This window comes from Ptychodera flava, chromosome 5 (genome assembly GCF_041260155.1).
Source record: "Ptychodera flava strain L36383 chromosome 5, AS_Pfla_20210202, whole genome shotgun sequence".
NCBI lineage: Eukaryota > Metazoa > Hemichordata > Enteropneusta > Ptychoderidae > Ptychodera > Ptychodera flava.
The window spans coordinates 19,419,415-19,439,223 of record NC_091932.1 but is presented as its reverse complement, the minus strand read 5'-3'; the positions used below and the strand labels follow the sequence as shown (position 1 = coordinate 19,439,223).

At 37.3% G+C, this 19,809-nt stretch overlaps 1 protein-coding gene across 1 annotated transcript; it reads right to left on the bottom strand.

Moving 5' to 3' along the window:
* Nucleotides 1-240: 240 nt before the first annotated feature.
* Nucleotides 241-12,248, bottom strand: LOC139133562 (arylsulfatase B-like). The gene is made up of 6 exons (XM_070700291.1): nucleotides 12,224-12,248; nucleotides 10,968-11,131; nucleotides 6,470-6,677; nucleotides 5,170-5,416; nucleotides 3,818-3,984; nucleotides 241-1,887 (listed from the first exon to the last, which is right to left on the bottom strand). The coding sequence occupies exons 1-6, from the start codon at nucleotides 12,246-12,248 to the stop codon at nucleotides 1,622-1,624; spliced, it is 1,077 nt and encodes a 358-aa protein (XP_070556392.1). The 3' UTR covers nucleotides 241-1,621.
* Nucleotides 12,249-19,809: the final 7,561 nt, after the last annotated feature.

The following is a 19,809-nucleotide window of genomic DNA, read 5'->3' as shown; positions in this document are numbered from 1 at the left end:
TCTTTTAGACTATCCATTCATTCGGCGAGATTACCTGATGACCTGAATGCAGTCCACCAAACCACGACAAAATAGGCTAACATACCTTAAATAATATTTACTTAGTATCTGAAACATGTCTATCTTCCTGGAGTTCGAGAAAATGGCTTCATATACGTTGCGGATTTCCTCCTCACTCACAGCACTACCGAAGTCTACCCCCGGACGTGGAGGGGGGGGGGGGGAGTGTGCCACTGCCAGTTGCGGATTTCAACAACACCCCTAAAGTGATCACGTTCAGCTGAATGAATGTTTGTTAAATGACTTATGTAAACTCTGAAAGTAAAGTGTAAACATGCTTGTTACTTTTCGCCGCCGCTGTACACCATCTTAGTCTTTATTAGGGACATTTACCTTCCACGCAAATTTTGATTAGAGTAATCCCAAACAGAACATCCCGTGAAAATACTGTTTTCCAAAGAACAGAATTAAATGGACACGACTGTGAATCTACTACGTTGTTTTTAGTTGGGCAAAATTACCAGTGAAAGAGACTGCACTATCTTGATCGACAGATTGGAGAATATTAAAAGAGAGGCTGTCGTTGGAACTGCGCGTTTACAAACAATGTATTTTATGTATGATATCTAGATGCATCACGTCAAAATAGCTGTAACATTTAAATTTTACGATGTTCATTGTTAAGAAACATATTTTAATTTACATCAATCACCAACGTACCCTAGATACAGTGTTTATACATCGGTCGTGGGGGGGGGGGGCCTGGCAACCTTGAGCAGAGTTCCGATGACAGCCTCCTTTTAATCCACGGATGACTGTCTCACCTATGGCACACAGCGCAGTTAGTGCCAACAGTGTTTTTGAGATAAGAAATACCAAAGTGGTAGATAATAGACAAGCCATGTACAAATCAGTTGTATTTCTGACACCGCACAATGCACCTTCGAATAAATATTAAGACTCTAATAGTTTTTTTATATCTTGCTGGCTTCCTTGTTTTGTTGACTCGAGTCGAAGCTTATGGAGCAAGTTTTGTTTAGAGTTTTGCTTTTGTGAGCAGTCAAAAACCATTAAAAGTCAAAGTGAGCTAAAATAGAGAATGGCGATCACATCGAATAACGGATTTCAAATAGCGGCACATTTTAGAGAATTTAATTAAATTTATTACAAATCTGTAAATTTGCACAGTGGCCACTGGTTAGTCATTCTAAATTATGCACTATGATATAAAGTTTCCTGGACTCTCCATGCGGAAGGTTCCAACAAGAGTGCAAAACTTGCAGTTTTGGGCTCGTGCTACCTTAAGGGCGATTGATCACACTGTACAAGTGCCGGTGTTAAGTATTGCGTGGAATGGCTATATCGTTGCAGCAACGTGGCGTCAAGAGACAAATTAAAGACCCGTATGTAATCAAGGGTGATAGATATTCCTGAGGGAAACTTAATTACTTAATTTCGCAAATTTTATATTCTAATCGTTAGGCCGAAATTCAAACATTATCAGCTACTAATATTGTAAGTTACGCAGACCTAAGGTGAACCAGATGCCAATATACGAAGGCAGAGCATAGAATCCCACAGCACTTTGCCATCCATCGTTTCCCGTCCGACAGATGGCCCTCTACACCCAGGGATGCCAGAAGTCACCCATCTCACGGAAGTTGATTTGCGGCTCGGTCTGCGTCTGCGGGGGCACGTACGTTTCATAGTAATCAGCCAACCTCTTAAGCAATCTCATCACAACGTCAGGCCTTTGCAGTGCCAAGTTGTGTACCTCGCCTGGATCTTCGGCGATGTCATACAAATGAACATTGTGAAGTTCGGTCTCTTCCTCTTCAGGTAACTTCACGTCTTGACTTTCCGGCGGTACTATCCAATGTGTGTTTCCTGAATTTGTACAAAAGGAAATAATACATCTGGATGCAAGTTTTGAGAAATCAATAAATCTACTACTTTGCATAAACAAAATTTTGTATGAATTATATATATATATATATATATATATATATATATATATATATATATATATATATATATATGTGTGTGTGTGTGTGTGTGTGTGTGTGTGTGTGTGTGTGTGTGTGTGTGTGTGTGTGTGTGTGTGAATGAGTTTAAATGTTTATATGTTTGCACCGTGACGTAGGTGCGTAGGTACGTATATTTATTTTGTTGCTTTCCTTACTGTTTTTGTGGCTTGTTTTTGAGTTAGTTTTACTTTACGTTTTCTTTTTTTTCTTTTTCTTTTTGTCAGCTTGTTTGTTTATTTGCTGTCAATTTACGTTTTTGTGGTTTGTTTGTTTGTTTATCTGTCAGTCTGTTTGTTTATTTGTTCAGGTTTTGATTTGTTCAAGGAAGAGTACCTCTCAATAACCAGATATGAACTGAAAAGGCTCACGTGTTTCATTATATATTGCAGTTATGTGTAAATTTAAACCTTTGCCACATGTTTGCAACTTCATTGAAAGTATTATGATCAACATAATGAACAATAATCTTCGCCGATTAGGTCATGAAGTATACAAATATGTAATTGACTGAAATAAAATTATTAAAGTTCTTTTACTGCTGTCATTGTATCACCACTTTATATAGCAAGTGTTACCGTTGGCCAAGTCCTTCAAGCCATATATGTCGAGCTGTGAAACCTCATTAGACATGCAAATTATAAATTAACTGACACTAAAATGTTAAATGACTTGTGATATTGTTTTAACCTGGTATAATCATCAATGTACATAGCATGTTTTGCCAACTGTGATCAAGTTAATCCCAGTATATATCCCTAATATGCAAAGTTCATTAAATATGTAAATTAGGAATTGGCTTTAGTAAAAATGCTTAATGATTTTCAATAATAGTGTATCATGGTATCTGCTATATATGTAGCAAGTTTTGTCAACTTTGGTCAAGTTGATTCAGATATATATCTCTAATTAGGAAAGTTCATTAAATATGCAAGTTAGGAATTGGCTGAAGAGAAAATGCTTAATGACTTTCAATAATATTCTATTACAGTGTCTTTAATGTACATAGCAAGTTTCATCAATTTTGATTTAGTCAATTCAGATAAATATCCCTAATTATGAAAAATTCATTTAATATGCAAATTAGGAATTGGCTGAAGTAAAAATGTTTTTGATTTTCAATAATGTTATATCACAGTGTCTTTGATGTATATAGCAAGTTTCAACAACTACAATCAAGTCAATTCAGATATATATCCCTAATTGAAAAAGTTTATTAAATATGCAAATTCGGAATTGGCTGAAGTAAAAATGTTCAATGACTTTCAATAATATTAAATCATAGTATCTTTAATATACATACCAAGTTTGGTCGATTTTGATCGAGTCAAATCAGACATATATCCCTAATTAGGAAAGCTCATTAAATATGCAAATTTGCAACTATCTTTCATGTCATCCCTTAATGGTTCCCACTGCTGATATATCTTGGTGTGATCAACATTTGTAGCAAATCTCATCAAATTGTGTGTAATCGTTTTTAATGTCTATCCGTTTTTTTCTAAAATCATTAATTATGCAAATGAGCAAAAAGTATGCAAGCCACACCAACCAAAAACTAATCAGTTCTTGCCATTTGCTAACTGAATCTATGACATTTGATTCTGACCTGATGAGCCGTTTTTGAGATATCGGACCACCAGCCAGACAGACAGACACACAGACAGACACACAGACATCGCTGCGACAATTGCTCACGTGTGTAAACACGTGAGCAAAAAAGACATCTTGCAAATCAGCGCAAAATAAGTGTAACCGGTTTAGAAGATAACAGCGAGCGGGGTTTTACTCACCCGTTTTACCGGTCATTAACTTCCAGATCCCTTCCCGTATAGCAGATTGTATCCGAATGTCAAAGTAAGGATTGTCGCTAAAAGGTTTCGGGTCATGAGTGACAAGTACTGAATTCAGGGTGTTGATATTCAGCAGGGCGTCTTTCCGTTTAGATGGGGCGCCCTCACTGTAGGGAATACAATGTATTCAATGTCATTGGCAAACCCAAATGCTCCGACAGAGGTAACTTTACTGTTAGTGAGAAGTTTCGATGTTTCTTGTATTCCAAAATAAATCAAACGAAACAAGGATTTGTGCGCAACTAAGAGAAGACAGTAAGATTGTCGATGGAATCGAACATATAATAATAAGCAGCAGATTGCATACTGCACACTTGCAAGTTAAGCCTTAAATTTGTGTTACTTTCGGATATTAAAGGTATACAGTCACCTATAATCTAAATATGCCCATGTATGGTCAAAGGGGCGTTCCTTAGTAAAATGCCCATGTGAGGGCGCTGTTTTTAAAAAGCGGCCACCCGCTTAAAATCTGTGATTGGTTAGATTTCTCATTCCATGGTAACTGTGGCAAAATTGGAACAGGTGATTGTATACCTTTAAAGGGATACAGTCGTCGGAACTGCGCTCAAAGGTCGTATGGGACCCATACGACCAATGTTAACACTGTATCCAAGGTACGATGGTGATTGATGAAAGTTAAAACATGTCTGTCATAATCTACATCGTATAATTTAAACGTTGCAGCTATGATGATGAGGTGCATCTAGATATCGTACATTGTCTGTAAACAAGAAACTCGAACAGGAGCAGTTCCGACGATTGTTTCTCTTTACTGAAGCATTGCAGTCCGAGCCTGGCGGAATGATTCGAGTCACTCGATAATTTGTCCAAGGTTAAATGGTCATCGCAACAAGGCATTCAAAAGCTTGTGACATAATAAACTCAGCCAGAATAATAATTTAAAGCCCCAGTGCTGCTAACTTTCGATGGTTTTTTCATTATTTATATTTTATAAATCAATTGCAACTTCTTATTCTATCCCAAAGAATGTTGGAACACCCACTATTTAGCTTGTCAACTTAGCGTCTATATGTGTAAAATGCATGAATATTGTTTACATTTGAATTCTAGTCCGGACCAGAAGTCAGTTTTCAACAATAACAATGCACTTTACAACCATAGGGGCTGAGTTGACAAGCTGGATACTGTGTATATCAACATTCTTTGGGGAGAAGAACAAGGAATTATGGTTCATATTCAAAATAAAAATGATGAAATTATCATCAAAAGTTAGCAGCACTGGGGCTTTAAATCTACCGTCAAATCCCTGAGTAAAAGAAACCGTAGCTTACCTTATGGATTTCCATTGGTTAACGCCGTCCAACTTTTTACTCGGCGAGGTCCCACCTGCTAAATGTAGCAGGGTCGGGAACCAATCCGTAATGTGCATCAGACCTTTGTATTTGGTACCTCGGACATTATCGTGTAGCAACGGACTGTTGACAAAAGCGGGTACCCGAACACCACCATCCCAAAGCGTTGCCTTTTTTCCTTTCAGGGGCCAGTTGTTTCCTCCGAAGTCGGTATCGCCACCATTGTCTGCGGTGTTAAGTATATGAAAACCAGATGTATCAGGGGGCAGCAATGACGCTGTTTGTGTGGAAAGGTGTTCACAAGTGGTTTAGTTGCAGGACGACATCGGCGGGAAAGAGGGAATCTCTTCTATATCAGTAGACGGGGAAATTTTTGGTTTGCTTTTTTAAAGCGCACTTTAATCAGAAGGACAAAATCAGGAGTGATCGATGAGAGGACATAAGAGAACTTTTGTTGTGAGAAGAGGGGCAATGGGGGTGTAGTTTGGTTTTGGGGAGAGGGGAGGGGAAATTGTGGATGGGAGAGGAACCTCTTCAAACCGCGATGGATGAGAAGGCTTTTGCACACATCTTTCGCTTTCCCCTAAAAAAAATGTTACCAAAAATGCATTTTTGATTCAATATTTGCACTTGAAAATCTGGTATCACTTTGGTTAAATTTCCCGAAATAGACTGGTTATTTTGTAGGCGTTGTCGTTAAAACTTGATGATATAAAACACATGTAGCAATTTTGCTGTTATACGATGAAAAACTGTAGTTGTTATTGATAATGATAATCGTGACGATGATGATGACGGTGGTGGTGGTGGCGGTGATGATGATGATGATGATAAGATGATGATGATGATGATGATGATGATGATGATGATTGCATTGGTGGTGTCAATGATGATGATGATGATGATGATGATGATGATGATGATGATGATGATGATGATGATTGCATTGGTGGTGTCAATGATGATGATATGATGATGATGATGATGATGATGATGATGATGATTATGATAATTGCGGTGGTGGTGTGATATGATGATGATGATGATGTTGATGATGATGATGATGTTATGATGATGATGATGATGATGATGATGATGATGATGATGATGATGATGATTTCGTTGGTGGTTGCAGTGATGATGATGATGATGATGATAATGGCGGTGGTGGTTGTGATATTGGTAGTACGAGCTACAATTGTTTTCAAGCTAGTATTTATAAAGAATGATAAATACTTCCTAAGTCTCATTAATTGCAAATACTTGGGGAAACACTTACCCGAGGTGAGGACGATGACGGTATTTTCAAGCAGACCGTGTTTCCTCATGGTCTCTGTGAGATTCCCGATGCCTTCGTCAACACATGACGTCATACCTGCCAGCGTCCTTCTTTCGGGGTCATCGATGAACATATACTGCTTCTCGTACTCAGGCGGCACCGCTACAGGTTCGTGATTGGCAGAATACGCTAGATACAGGAACAGAGGCTTACGAAGAGAAGGGTGAATATGACAGTAAATTTAATTATTCATGGACGGTTAAAACAATGTATTTTATGATATATTTCTCACCATATATAAACTAATAAAGACTCCCGTACCTGTCTATCATATTTTGATATTCACAATTTTACAGGGAAGGTTCCAAGATGGCGCAAGGTATTTTACGTTTGCCATTCATGAACATGTTGTACAGATGCACGGTTCGATGACCGCGAAGAACAGTTTTTTCCAGTCCCGCCTTTTAACTATTTGATTGAGTTTGAGTTTAGTTTGATCGAGTGCGCGCCAGTAAAGTGTGGCGCAGAACACGTCTTTGCCGACCCTACGTCATCTGGCGTGATTTTTAGTACCTTTATAAAACTAGAAGTGGGACAGACAGGTAGCATGTGCATTGTTTGGAAAAGAAATTGACAACAAACTCAAGTAAAACTGGATGACGAAAAGACAGCGAACCTGTCGAAAGAAAATGCCCGATTTTGTTTTTGAAGGGCAAATATCTCTCAAATTAAAGTCAGATGCAAGTGGCAAACCCAACTTGATTAGATAACTAAATGTTTGTCTTGTGTATTGCCAGTCATGTGGTGCTGATTTACAAACTTAGCTTCACTAAAACAATTAATCATGCAATTTATCCTGGACTATAATGCCAAAGTCTATGACATTTTATTCATTAGTTCACTTTTTGCCGGGTAAAGTATTTGAAAATAACACAATTACACTAAATAAATAGATAAATAAATAAATAAACTTGCTAAATAAGTATATAACATGACGGTGTATATGATGATGTTTGCAGAACAAAGTGAACATTGGAAATTTTGGGTCAAAAATAAGTCTTCGCCGAGCAGATTTAGCTCCGGTTTAGAGTAGATAAGCATTTTTTTATTTTGTTTTATTGAGTTTATCATCCAAAAGGCGAACACCCGATTAAAGGGGGAGTTACCCCAACACATGGGAGCAATTAGGAGTAAAGTGCCTTGCTCAAGGGCAAAGCACCATGCTGGAAACTCTGACTCACGATCCTCCGATAGAGAGACCGCTAACCTAACCAATGCCCAACGGTGGTAAACTGTTCAACAGATAAGCTTATGAACCTGAAACATATAGGCCTAGTAGCTTAATTAAGATAAAACGCGCCTAGGGGACAGATATTGGGGCTTTCAAACTTTATCAATTTTATTCCGATCTACCACTTGTGAGGGTTTATTTTAAAGCTCTTGGTAAAAGAAAGCTTTTAACCGTCTTACTTTTTTGAAAATCGAAAATATTATTTTTTTTCTATAGAGTTAACATAGGGATGGCGGCCATTTTGAATTTCAAATATCCGTATTATATTACCATGCCCTGTCCATCGCATTTTGATTGGTCGAGCTGAACCGTGTGACTGCCGGCAAATACACAGAATGGTTTGTTTACATGGCCGAGAATATGCATAATATCGTAAATATAGAATTTTTGCAGCTAAAACGAAAACTGTGATTTGTACAAAGATCATAATCTATCACAAAATAAAAAGGAGCTCTTGTGGGCCAAGTTTTTTTCAAAAAAATATCCGGATTTGCATGCAAAATATTTGCAGCACTCACTACTCGATGACAAGTTCTGGGGCCGAGTTGTCGTTCGCACGGAAAATTTTCGTAAATTTTGACGGTTTTTTGGGGGTTCGATGGTTGAAAATATAATGGAGATAACAGACTCCGCGCTGACCATTAACGCTTATTTATGGGCAAGGGCGAGAGGAAAGCCAAAATTAACGGGCTCGGCAAGCCTCGCCCGTTAATATTGGCTTTCCTCTCGCCCTTGCCCATAAATATATATTAATGGTCAGCGCGTCGTCCGTTTTTTCTATAATCTTTGGTAATTTGTTTACAGAGTATCAAAATTTGCACGGTGACCCTCGATTTTTATTCTTCATTTTGACAGAGAATGGTAGAAAGATTCATTAAGGAAAATTTGAGCAAACGTTTAAGTCTTTCACTTTCGAGGCGCATACGCCCCGGGGAAAGATATTCGGACTCGCAATTTTTGACAGCATTTTTCTGGTTTACCGCAAGTGGAGGCTCATTTTGAAGCTTGCAGAGTAGATGAAGTTATCGTCTTTAAAAACAAACACACAAAAAAAACGGAAAATCTACCTTTGCAGCGATAAGGGCTACACTGAACTGGAGAATTATCAAAATGAAGGTGAACGAGCTGACGCTACAAGAATGCTCATCATATTTTCACAATTCATGGCTGCAGTATTCTTTATTCTTTATTCTTTACATGTAAAATATTTTCTGAACAGACGTTTTGATGTGAGACATTTTAGTCCTTTTTGGAGAGCTGTTCCACAAATATGCAGCCGAAAATATTCATTATCTTCAAGAAGAATGCACCTCGAGGGATAAATTTTCGGACTTTCAGTGTTTCACAGCACTTTACTGGTTTACCGCATCTCTTGTGCCGATTTTTTTCTGGGATACCCTGATTATTATTCTTGAATTCGTAAGGGAATGGTTTAAAGTTTCTTTGAGAAAAATTGAGCAAACATTGAAGTCTTTCAAATTCGGAACACGTACTACCTTAATTAATATTAGTAAGGTCAAATGTCAGGTAAGAAATTGTAAGACGTTTTGTTCTAATCAGTATTTCGAAAGAAATTTCCGTTTTCAAATTATATGTAATATTTTGCCCATTTCGGGAATTTTGCAAATGAACCTTAATTTTGCAAATTACGCCCACGTAAATAAAAGAAACAGATCTTTGACCAGTGTGTCCAAATTCAAAGTCATGCACCTAGATTGTGAAATTTGTAAAGGTATAACACAAGCACACACTGGCATAGAGGTAAGAACCACTGATCAATGACATGGGCTTTCCTTTGCGAACACTGGGGTCACGTGCATCGAATCACGTGATAACCACAGTTTCGCTGTTCAAATTCGGGTAACGAACTGTTATCATGTGGCATTGCGAAATATGAGCTTGCATGAAACATCAATTGACACCGAATCCCCTTCTGCAAGCCACTGTGCATACACTGTGGTCTAAATATCTGCAATTGTGCACATTCATTGGATTAAAAAAACACCCAAACGCAACAGATGGCGCAGTTTATTTTGTCCCTATGAATGATGTACATGATCCTTCTAATGGTTATGAAACTCTTATCCAGTATCCTAAACTTCAACACCACTCAGACATTCGTGTCGTGTGAAATTGAAGTCGAATACAAATATTGAAGGAAGCACATATTTCCACGCACTTTTCTGCACGTTTTTCATATGTACAGCATCATTTGAATTTCAGGTTTCAGGTATTCTCGAGCCCTGAAAGGTTGACTTTCGATAATTGGATCTTCATATTTTTCAAATTTCTCAAATTATTGAAATTAGCACTTAATTTACATGTCACCCCTTAGTATCTTTCACCGCTGATACATCCTAGTGTGATCAACATTTGTAGCAATACTGATAAAATTGTGTGCAGCCGTTTTTTCTACAATGACTAATTATGTAAATAAGCATAAAATATGCAAGGTATACCTGCCAAAATCTAATCAAATCTTGCCGTATGAAACTGAATTCAATAAGCCGTTCTCGAGATATCGCGGCAACAGACAGATAGACAGACAGACGCACAAACAGACAGACAGACAGACAGACAGACAGAAGTCGCTGCGAAATTAGCTTACGTGTGTATACCCGTTAGCTAAAAAGGAATAATTTAAACCAGCTAACGCTGCGATACCCTTTCGACAGATTACGAATTCACGTTTACATTAACTTCTAGACCCTTTACAAAGAATGTAATTCGTCTTAAAACTGTGTTAAATGGTGATATACCTTTTTACAGGAACCTTTGACGTCAGAAGTTCAGAACTTTTAAAATTTCTGAAGTTCAAATTTTACTATTAGCGTAACAATAAATTGTACGCTTGCGTGGTGGTACGCTTTAAACATAAAAACCGGAGTAATTGGGTAATCCCGTGCATACATTTGTATAGATGTTGATTTCTCAAAACACTTTGAACTTTAAATACCAAATAGTTTATCATTGACTGAAGTCAATAAAAGACTGTTTGTATGTAATGTTTCTGAACGTTTTTCACTTCTTTAGAAAATGTTCAGATATTTTTTGGTATTGGACAGTCAATTAAAAATTTGAAAAGGAATGTAAGCGAATGTATGGATCGATGGACAACTAAAATGATACCATAATTTTGCCTACAATAATCTACAAATAACATGTATGCAATCGACACCATCATTCGAATATGGCTGAGCGGCATACCTTGTTTCGGTCATGGCGACGAACGATCTCCTCCGCCTCCTTGGTAAAGATGTGTGTTGAGTAATGACCAAAGTATTCGGGTCCTACATTTACAGAGTCTCGTTGAAGATCCCACAGTCCCTCAAGCTTGTGGCTGAAGTGATCCGCAAGCGCTGAAAGGTAACCTGAGAGAAAAGAACATTTCTACAGGTTTTGCAGTTTCACAGATCTGTCAAGCATTTTCGACAAAACTACATGAAACTACATATGGCTGCACAGGGGCCTCGATCTCCGATGATGATGATGATGATGATTAAGTAATTAAAAAATGAAGAAAAATAGAAATACCTTTGGACTCAGTAAATTTATTGTTGTTGTTGTTCAGCGTATTCTTCTTCTTATTGTTGATTGTTGATGTTGTTGTTGTTGTTGATAGTATTTGCAGAAAAGCACAAAGTTTGAGCTGTAAAATTTAATACAGCCTAATTATACACATGCGCTGCAACATTCAATACAGCCTGTTTATTTTGCAGTGCATGTGTATAATAAGTCTGTGTTGAAAGTTGTAGCGCATGTGTATAATTAGGCTGTATTGAATTTTGCAGCGCATACTTTGTTCTTTTCTGCAAATACTATCAACAAGAACAACAACAATAAAACAACAACAATACAACAACAACAACAACAAAATTTACTGAGTCCAAATATAATTTTATTTTTCTTCATTTTTTAGACATTTAATCATCATCATCATCATCATCATCATCATCATCATCATCGGAGATCAAGGCCCCTGTGGTGGCTGTGCACAAATGATCACTAGATTTATTCAAAGTCGCCAAATCAATGTACATTCAAACGAACTACAAGAAGACACATTTATCGGTTACGGCATGAAAGCTTGCACCGATAAATGTATGGTATCCAAAGTGTATACTTAGTGCCGAACGTACAATGACATCATGTAGAATAGTCAATTCTGATTATGATACATAATTTTTGAAGCTTTTAAATCCAATGATTCAAATTTATTGACCGGCAACCTTAGGAGTAGCTAAGGTCAGAGGTTTGTACACGGTTTACAGTGCATAGATTGAACCCTTTAAGAAACCCTTAATTTGGCTAGAGAAAAAAAATCTTTTGTTCCTTGATATTTTTTTTCAAAGATACTGAGACGGCGAGAGTTTTTTTGGGGGGTTATTTTTTCACGAACCAGCAAAGTCTCCGTCTAGTTAGTAAGTTACACTGTTACTGATGACTTGGAGTCGAGGTTTTACAAACTGTCCTCAGTGATAGAAGCATTAGGTATACAGGAAATGATGACAGAACAAAGTCAGAGCATCTCCACATGCTCCTTCAAGAAAACGAATCACTGTAAAAAGAGCCACAACAACAATGCCCTCAAAAAAACCAAAAACAACAACAACAACGGCAGGTATAGTATTTCTAACGTCCTCAGGGGGCTTAACATTTGCAGTTTTTTTTCATTTTACTTTGACCCCCCCCCCCCGAGTTCTGTTTTAGCATCATCGACACTTCTAAAAATAATGCATTTTGCCACAGTTTCATTTAATTTTCCAGATTGACTAAGTTGAAGGGGTGATTCGGAGGAACGATTTATTTATTCTTGGTCTTAGTTTATTCTTCTTGAGCTGGGGTCAATGTTTGGTTCTAAAGTTTTATGTCCTGCAATGTGCAATTATGCCAAATAACAAACATCAATGTGTGAATAATGAGAATTTACTCTGCAAAGCTTAGTGACCCACCACAAATAAGATTCGGTAATCGTCGATGGTCAAAATTTCTAGCAAATAGGCTTACCGAAGAAGGAATCGAAACCTCGGTTGTTGGGCAGGCATTCCTCTCTGTAGAACCCACAGTGCCATTTGCCAACTATGTGCGTAGCATAGCCATGTTCCTTCAACTTGTCTGCTATGGTAACTTCGTCCAGGGGCAGTGATCGAGGGTGGAAACCTATATCGTTGTGTTGTAAACCAAGGTGAATCTATGGATAAGAGAAAATATCCGCCACGATAAATGTCACGGTAGATAGTAAAAACTCCAGTGAGGGCAAACTAAGGTACTGGCAAAAAAATGTTTTCATGAAAGCTTTTTAGTTCTACTTAAAGGCCGGTTTTACAGTCACAGTTGGAGTTGAAATGCCACTAATGATACCTATGGCATATCCTGTATCGGACAATACCATTCGAGATTTTGTATAAAGATAATTTGTAAGTCAGAAATAAAGTAAATTTTCGATCGGGTTCGAACTCACAACGTTTGACATCTAGTCACCAAGCGGGCAAGCCACAGACAGGACCGCTGCGCCAGATCTCCAATCTCAAAAAGAGTGGTTGAATTGCTACGATCTTTCCGACTGTAAACCCTCCGTACTCTGTAGAGTTCATGAAGCACTGGTACTCACATACTCGCTATCAAACATCGATGACAAACTCTATCGAAGCGATGAATCCATCGCTTAAACTGGGCGAAAGACAGCCTCGGGGACAATTCTGTCCACCAGCAGAGCTATCATGATACAATAACCCAATGTCGGAAACTCGCGTTGTACATAAATGAGCCTTACAAATGTATGGTCTAATTTCTGTCTATCTCATGATATGTTTCTCTGTAACCTAAATATTTCTGTAATCGGCACATATTGGAAACACGCACAGCTTTGAAAGTGTGTCGTACATGTTTAAAAAAAATCTGTGTTGACATACGTATCAAATGAATCATCATACCTCCAACCTGGATGATGGTGATATATAAGAACTTTATGATCATAGTCTGTGAAATGAATGAATTCAGTAATCACTCAGTGTTTCTGAATACATGGATTATCGTTACCTGCATATCTCCTGTACTAAAAGTACAATCTAATGGTGGCTTTTATATCATCTACAATGCAAATGAAAAGCTTTAATCTGTTATATCTTAATATATTATTAGTGTAATTATATCGGATAGTATTTTGCCGATATAGATATCGTGTTTTTATCTATAATAGGCCCTTATTGTCACCCACTATTGCCACGAAACATGACCATGTTTTTTTATATCCAATATATGGAAGGTTTTCTACAAGACGCTATTTTCTTTTTCAGTGGGCCTCATTAAAGACGTTCATTTTGAATCGTGTCAGAGGATCAATAATCACCTGTAGCTGTCGTGGTTTTTGTTGCATGTCATCGTTGCCACTGATGTTGTCGACGTTGTGGGCGGTGTTCTTGATGCTATTACTATCTTACATTTTTTAGACTTTTTAATAGATATATAATATAAAAATGATGATAAGTTAGAAACATTTCACCGTTGTTATTTCTGACAGTGAACACCAGAATATACATCAATAACCCTTTTCGCACCATTGTCGCAATCTAGCCTATCTATATACAGGCTATGTGATTTGTTAATTTTAAACTTCAGGGACTTGACTCCCTGTAGAAATGGTAGCACAAAAAAACGTTCACTTTAGCCTGGACACAATGTAAAAATGAACAGTATAATTACTTTTGCAGGATGGTTGGTAGAAGAGTATAACAGTGATAAACTGATACATGTATGTATCATCAATGACCACTCACGTGGCACTACATCTCTATTCACTCATGACAATAAAGTGTCATTTGGTACTCGAAATTTGATTAAACAATCATTTCAATGAGATTACAGATAAGCTTACATTCTACAAACTATTACAGAAAATCAAAGTACTAACATAAGCTCAAATGATCTTAAATAAAGTTAAACGCAAGAGTTTTGAAACTGATAAAAATGATACTTTACTTACGGCGTATCTTCCGCTCATTAGCATGTTCCGTGATGGCACACAGACTGCTCCAACATAGTAATTATCGAGTATGACACCGTCCTTTGCTAGACCATCAATATTCGGTGTTTTGATTACGTCATTATGGTACCCTATGTCATTCCATCCGACATCATCCAGCACGATGAATACTATGTTCGGCAGCGACTTGGCTGCTGACGTTCCCAGGAAACATGTGAGCGCCCAAGCCAAGTACGGAATCAGGGACACGCCAATGTTCCGTCTTGCCATCGCGCAAACTACATGTGTTCCCTGGATGGGAAAAATCGACAGTAACAACCGGCTCAGTGCTAAGTTGATAGCCAAAAGACAGACGTCATAGATGGATTGGTGGACAGTGAGTGACTACAGAAGAATGTCCATCTGCGCACGTTTTCTACGCATCGTGATGTTTTAAAGCTGTATTTATTGTATTTACGGTAAAATAACGATCTCGTATTTGAAACGACACAAAAGGCTTAAATTATCGCTTTCAGAATTATTTCTTCATATTTTCCTGCAAAGAGTCAGGTCTTGTAATAATCTGAACCTAGTAAAAAACATGCCACTAAATATGAAATGCCTTCACACGTACCTCATGTTGTCGATAACGTTCCAAAGGACGAAGCCCATATTCGAAATATTTTGCGTTTCAGCACACGCACATAATCAGTCTCGTATGTTGCTATTGAAAGCGTGTCAAACAAATCAACGTTATGATGTAGCTACACCATCTGCGAATTTTCAAAAAATAGGATTTCACAAAGGTTGTATATTACATGACCCGATCCCATTGTTCGCCAGCATGGTTTGCCCGATCCCATTCTTACCGGGGCAAAATTGGACCTCTTAAGAGGAAAATAGGGCTTAAAGGGTTAAATATTGTCTTTAAAGTAGATTACAAAGTGATTTTATTGCATGTTTGATGTGATTAAACCCCGTCATTTTGCCAGCTAGTCACGACTTGTCACTTGGCTACACCGATGTCGCTCCGGATCGTTTGAGTCCGTTTCAAATAATTTTCACCGTGGAGTAAGTTTGAATCTGTGTGGTGTTATTGTGCACAGGGCATTATCCACGGTAAAATTCCTAACATTTTTTGTTTTTTGTAAAGTATCAAAGGATTAGCTTCAGAATCCATACTGTATTCGTGTCTTCTGTTCGATAATTAACGGCAATAAACCGTCAATATAAGCAACATATCTCTAGGTACAAAAGCATTTACATTGAGCGAGGACCTATTAACTGAAGTATATAAAATTAAAGCACGTGACGGTAGAAACACACGCTGGTAGCTTGGGGACAAATAATCAGACTCTCAAACTTTTACAACACTTTTTGGGTCTACCAATTGTGAGGGCCTATTTTGAAGCTGATGGAGTAACTTAACTTTTTACATGCTTATTTTTTTATGAAAATCATAATTCAATTTTTATCCATAGACTTAACACAGAGATGGCGACAATCTCAAATTTTGAATTTTGGAAAAGTTGCGGTAATTGCTTCCATAGTACAAAATTTGCATGTTGCTCCCCACAACCCTTGCATTATTATTCTTGATTTTCAAAAAAGGAATAATTGAAAGTATCATTGAGAAAAATTTTAGTAAAAGTTTAGGTCTTTAAATTTCGAGGCGCGTAGACCTTAAAGCGTTTATTAGGTTTTGTTACAAATAGGGTTGATTGTTACAAATAGGGTTGACATGTCATCCCTATTTGTAACAATCAACCCAATTTGTAACAAAAGCAGTTTCAGAAAAAATGGTTTCGACAAGGAAAAAAAAAAGAAAATTGCCCCAAACATACAAATATGCATACTTCATTAACATTTCAACAAATACGGCAAAGTTTTTTTTGAAATTAGGTTTTGTTACAAATAGGGTTGATTGTTACAAATAGGGGTAATACAAAAGCGTACCAAAATGGCGAGGTATCAGAAAGGACAACATTAAGCTTTAGTGGAGCTCTTCGTTTACTGATAAAGAGATCTCTTAAAGTTTGAATGCAGATGAGCATCAGCGCCATTGACATCGCTTTGGGCAACAGACCTACCGCCTGTACTAAAACTTACATTTCTCAAAGAAAGTTGTACGTATACTCAATCGAAACGTTGATAAAACCAGTCTTGTTTCTTTGCTTTGGTGAAGAATCCGGATAAGACTTCTTCATTTTAAGAGTACTCACAAATCATGGCGACTGTTGGCCAGAATGTATGACATGACTGTGTTATTTTTCCGTCAGACTTGTTTGAATGTTTTCAACAATTGCTGTCGGAATCAAGAACAAGGCTGCGTTTTGTTGAAGTATTCCCAAATTTAAAAAAATGGACGGGAAAATTCTGTTCTTATCATTTCGATTCTATTCCACTATGAAATAATTTCCAAAATAATAGGTGCCTGGTAGGGTGGCTTACCGCCCCACAAAAAATTAACATGTTGCGACCGAGAATCAGTGTAAGCCATAACACGAAATCAATGTTACGATATCTCTTCAATGTCCTTTCCCTTTGTATACGTTTACGGATAATTGCACAATTGAACGTAGCCCGTACACGACATTATTTGCAATCAATCAACTATATTGGACAGCTGACTACAGAGCAGTTTAGTTTTCACAGCAAAATAGGAAACTTCAATGGTTAAATTGGAAAGAAAAGCTGCGGGTATTATTGAAATATAATGCCATTGTACAAAAAAATGTCGATTGCTGATAAGCCATGCTTATTGACGTTTTATTTCATGCGCGACAGATGGCGGGGTTACCATGACAACAGCAATTGGACAAACGAACTAGTGAATGTTAGGTGAAGGTTGCAAGTGAATGTATCTGGATGGTTAGTCTTTTCGGAAACTGGGTCGGACACGTCACGACCAAGGTAGAATGCGCCTCGGGCACTGCTATTCGGACCCTCAATTTCTTACAATACTTTTCTGATCTATGGCCTGTGCTCTCGGAATAAACGAAATTTCCGCCATCTCATTTTGGTTAAATTCGAAAATGTATTTTTCTTCGCATAGAGTTAACATAGGGATGGCCGCCATTTTGAATGTTAAATATCAGCAAAGTCAGGGTAATCTGTCGCTGTGGTACCACAACTAGTACGGTTAATTTAGTTTTATTCTCGATGTTGAAAAACAGAATCTTTAAAAGTTTCCTTCAGACAAATTTCAGCAAATGGCTTTGTCTTTAACTTTCGATGTGCATACTACTGTATTTTTGATACATTTGACATTAAGGCAGTATGCACCTCGGTAAGGTAGTTTGCTCAAACTTTCCTTAAGGAATCTTTCAAGCATTCTCTTTCAAAATCAAGAATAAAAATCGGGGGTTACCATGCAAATTTGGTACTTGAGACACAAATAACCCAAAATTTACCGATATTTAAAATTCCAAATGGCCGCCATCCATATGTTAACTCTATAGAGAAAGGTAATATTTTCGAATTTCGAAAAACTAAACCGGTGAAAAGGTTTCTTACATCCATAGCTTTAAAATGAGCCCCCACAAATGGTAGATCAGAAAAGAATTGTAAAAGTTTGAGAGTCCGAATATCTGTCCCCGAGACGCGTTCTACCTTAAATTGAAATGAAAAAAAAAACTGGGTAACATTAGAAGCAAGTAACATGATGCTGTCTGGTTACAGCATTCAGGACGGACATAGCGGCTTACATGGAACGTTCTTAAAAGAAGTCCTCTTAGCAAATATTATGATTTGCGAACGTGCTGATACAAACGTCCGATGTGATTTAATTAACAATGCAAGGCTTTTGCCACAGCCTGTTGATTTTTCTGTCAGACCGCCGCTTGCCAGATCGGTGCATGTTTCCATTTAATGGTCACAATAGCTATTATGAACTATGTACAAAAAGCATTGATATATTCAATTTATAAACATGTAACACATGGTAACACGTATATGCAATCTAAAGTAACCCCTTTGATTGTGAATAAAATGAAAGTATGTGAAAAGCGGTCATCTTCTTTTATGAGCTAGGTTATACTTTTAGGAATTAGATAACTTACTTAACAAGCATGGAAATTACTATTGAAATTACCTTTTCAAACAGAGTGTAAGAGGTTACAAAAGATGTACAGAAATACACATTTTCCCTGAATGGAATAAGCAAGCAAGCAAGAGTGAAATTTCTGTGCAAGAGTAAAGAAAATTACTGACTAGGACACTGAGCAAGATGTCTTGCAATCGAAGAGAAATTGACGAAGCCGTAGCCATGTTTCCTTATTCAAACAATGATTAACATTGAATATGCCCTTTCTTAAACAATGAACGACTATTTCGTTGTCGTACTACTCGAATTGCACGAAAATAAAATTACATGGAACACACATACGATTACACTATCAAATTATGCAGAAAATTATATCCTGACAGCTTAAATATTGATTATACCCCTTGGGGACCTGGGCATTAGTCGACTGTTATTGACATGCCACTCAGACGCTGCATGTCATCTTCTACCTAAGCATACCAATCACTATGCGTGTTACATACATATGTTTGTTTGTCTGTCTGTCTGTCTGTCTGTCTGTCTGTCTGTCTGTCTGTGTCTTTTTATTTTTGTCTGTCTGTATGTTTGTCTGTCTCTCTGTCTGTCAGTCCATCCGTCCATACGTTGAAGTTGGATGTATGTGTGCACATGTGTGTGTATTTATATCATCTGTCCGTCCATCTGTACGTGCGTACGTAGTATGTATGTATGTATGTATGTATGTATGTATGTATGTATGTATGTATGTATGTATGTATGTATGTATGTATGTATGTATGTATGTATGTATGTATGTATGTATGTATGTATGTATGTATGTATGTATGTATGTATGTATGTATGTATGTATGTAAGTATGTAAGTATGTATGTATGTATGTATGTATGTATGTATGTATGTATGTATGTATGTATGTATGTACGTATGTATGTATGTATGTAAGCATGCATGCATGTATGCATTCGTATGGGTGTTGGATGTCTCTGTGTATTTATATCATGTATATCGTGTACGATAAAATTTGTTTGTGTTTACATTTTGCA

What these genes read in the sequence shown, in the direction of transcription:
- LOC139133562 (XM_070700291.1), bottom strand. Translation starts at nt 12,248, where the DNA reads ATGCTTCTATCACTGAGGACAGTTT. An exon ending in TCTATCACTGAGGACAGTTT is followed by an intron (nt 11,132 to 12,223) that starts GTAAAACCTCGA and finishes CTTTTCTCTCAG; the next exon opens with GTTACCTTTCAGCGCTTGCG. An exon ending in AACCAATGGAAATCCATAAG is followed by an intron (nt 3,985 to 5,169) that starts GTAAGCTACGGT and finishes TATTCCCTACAG; the next exon opens with TGAGGGCGCCCCATCTAAAC.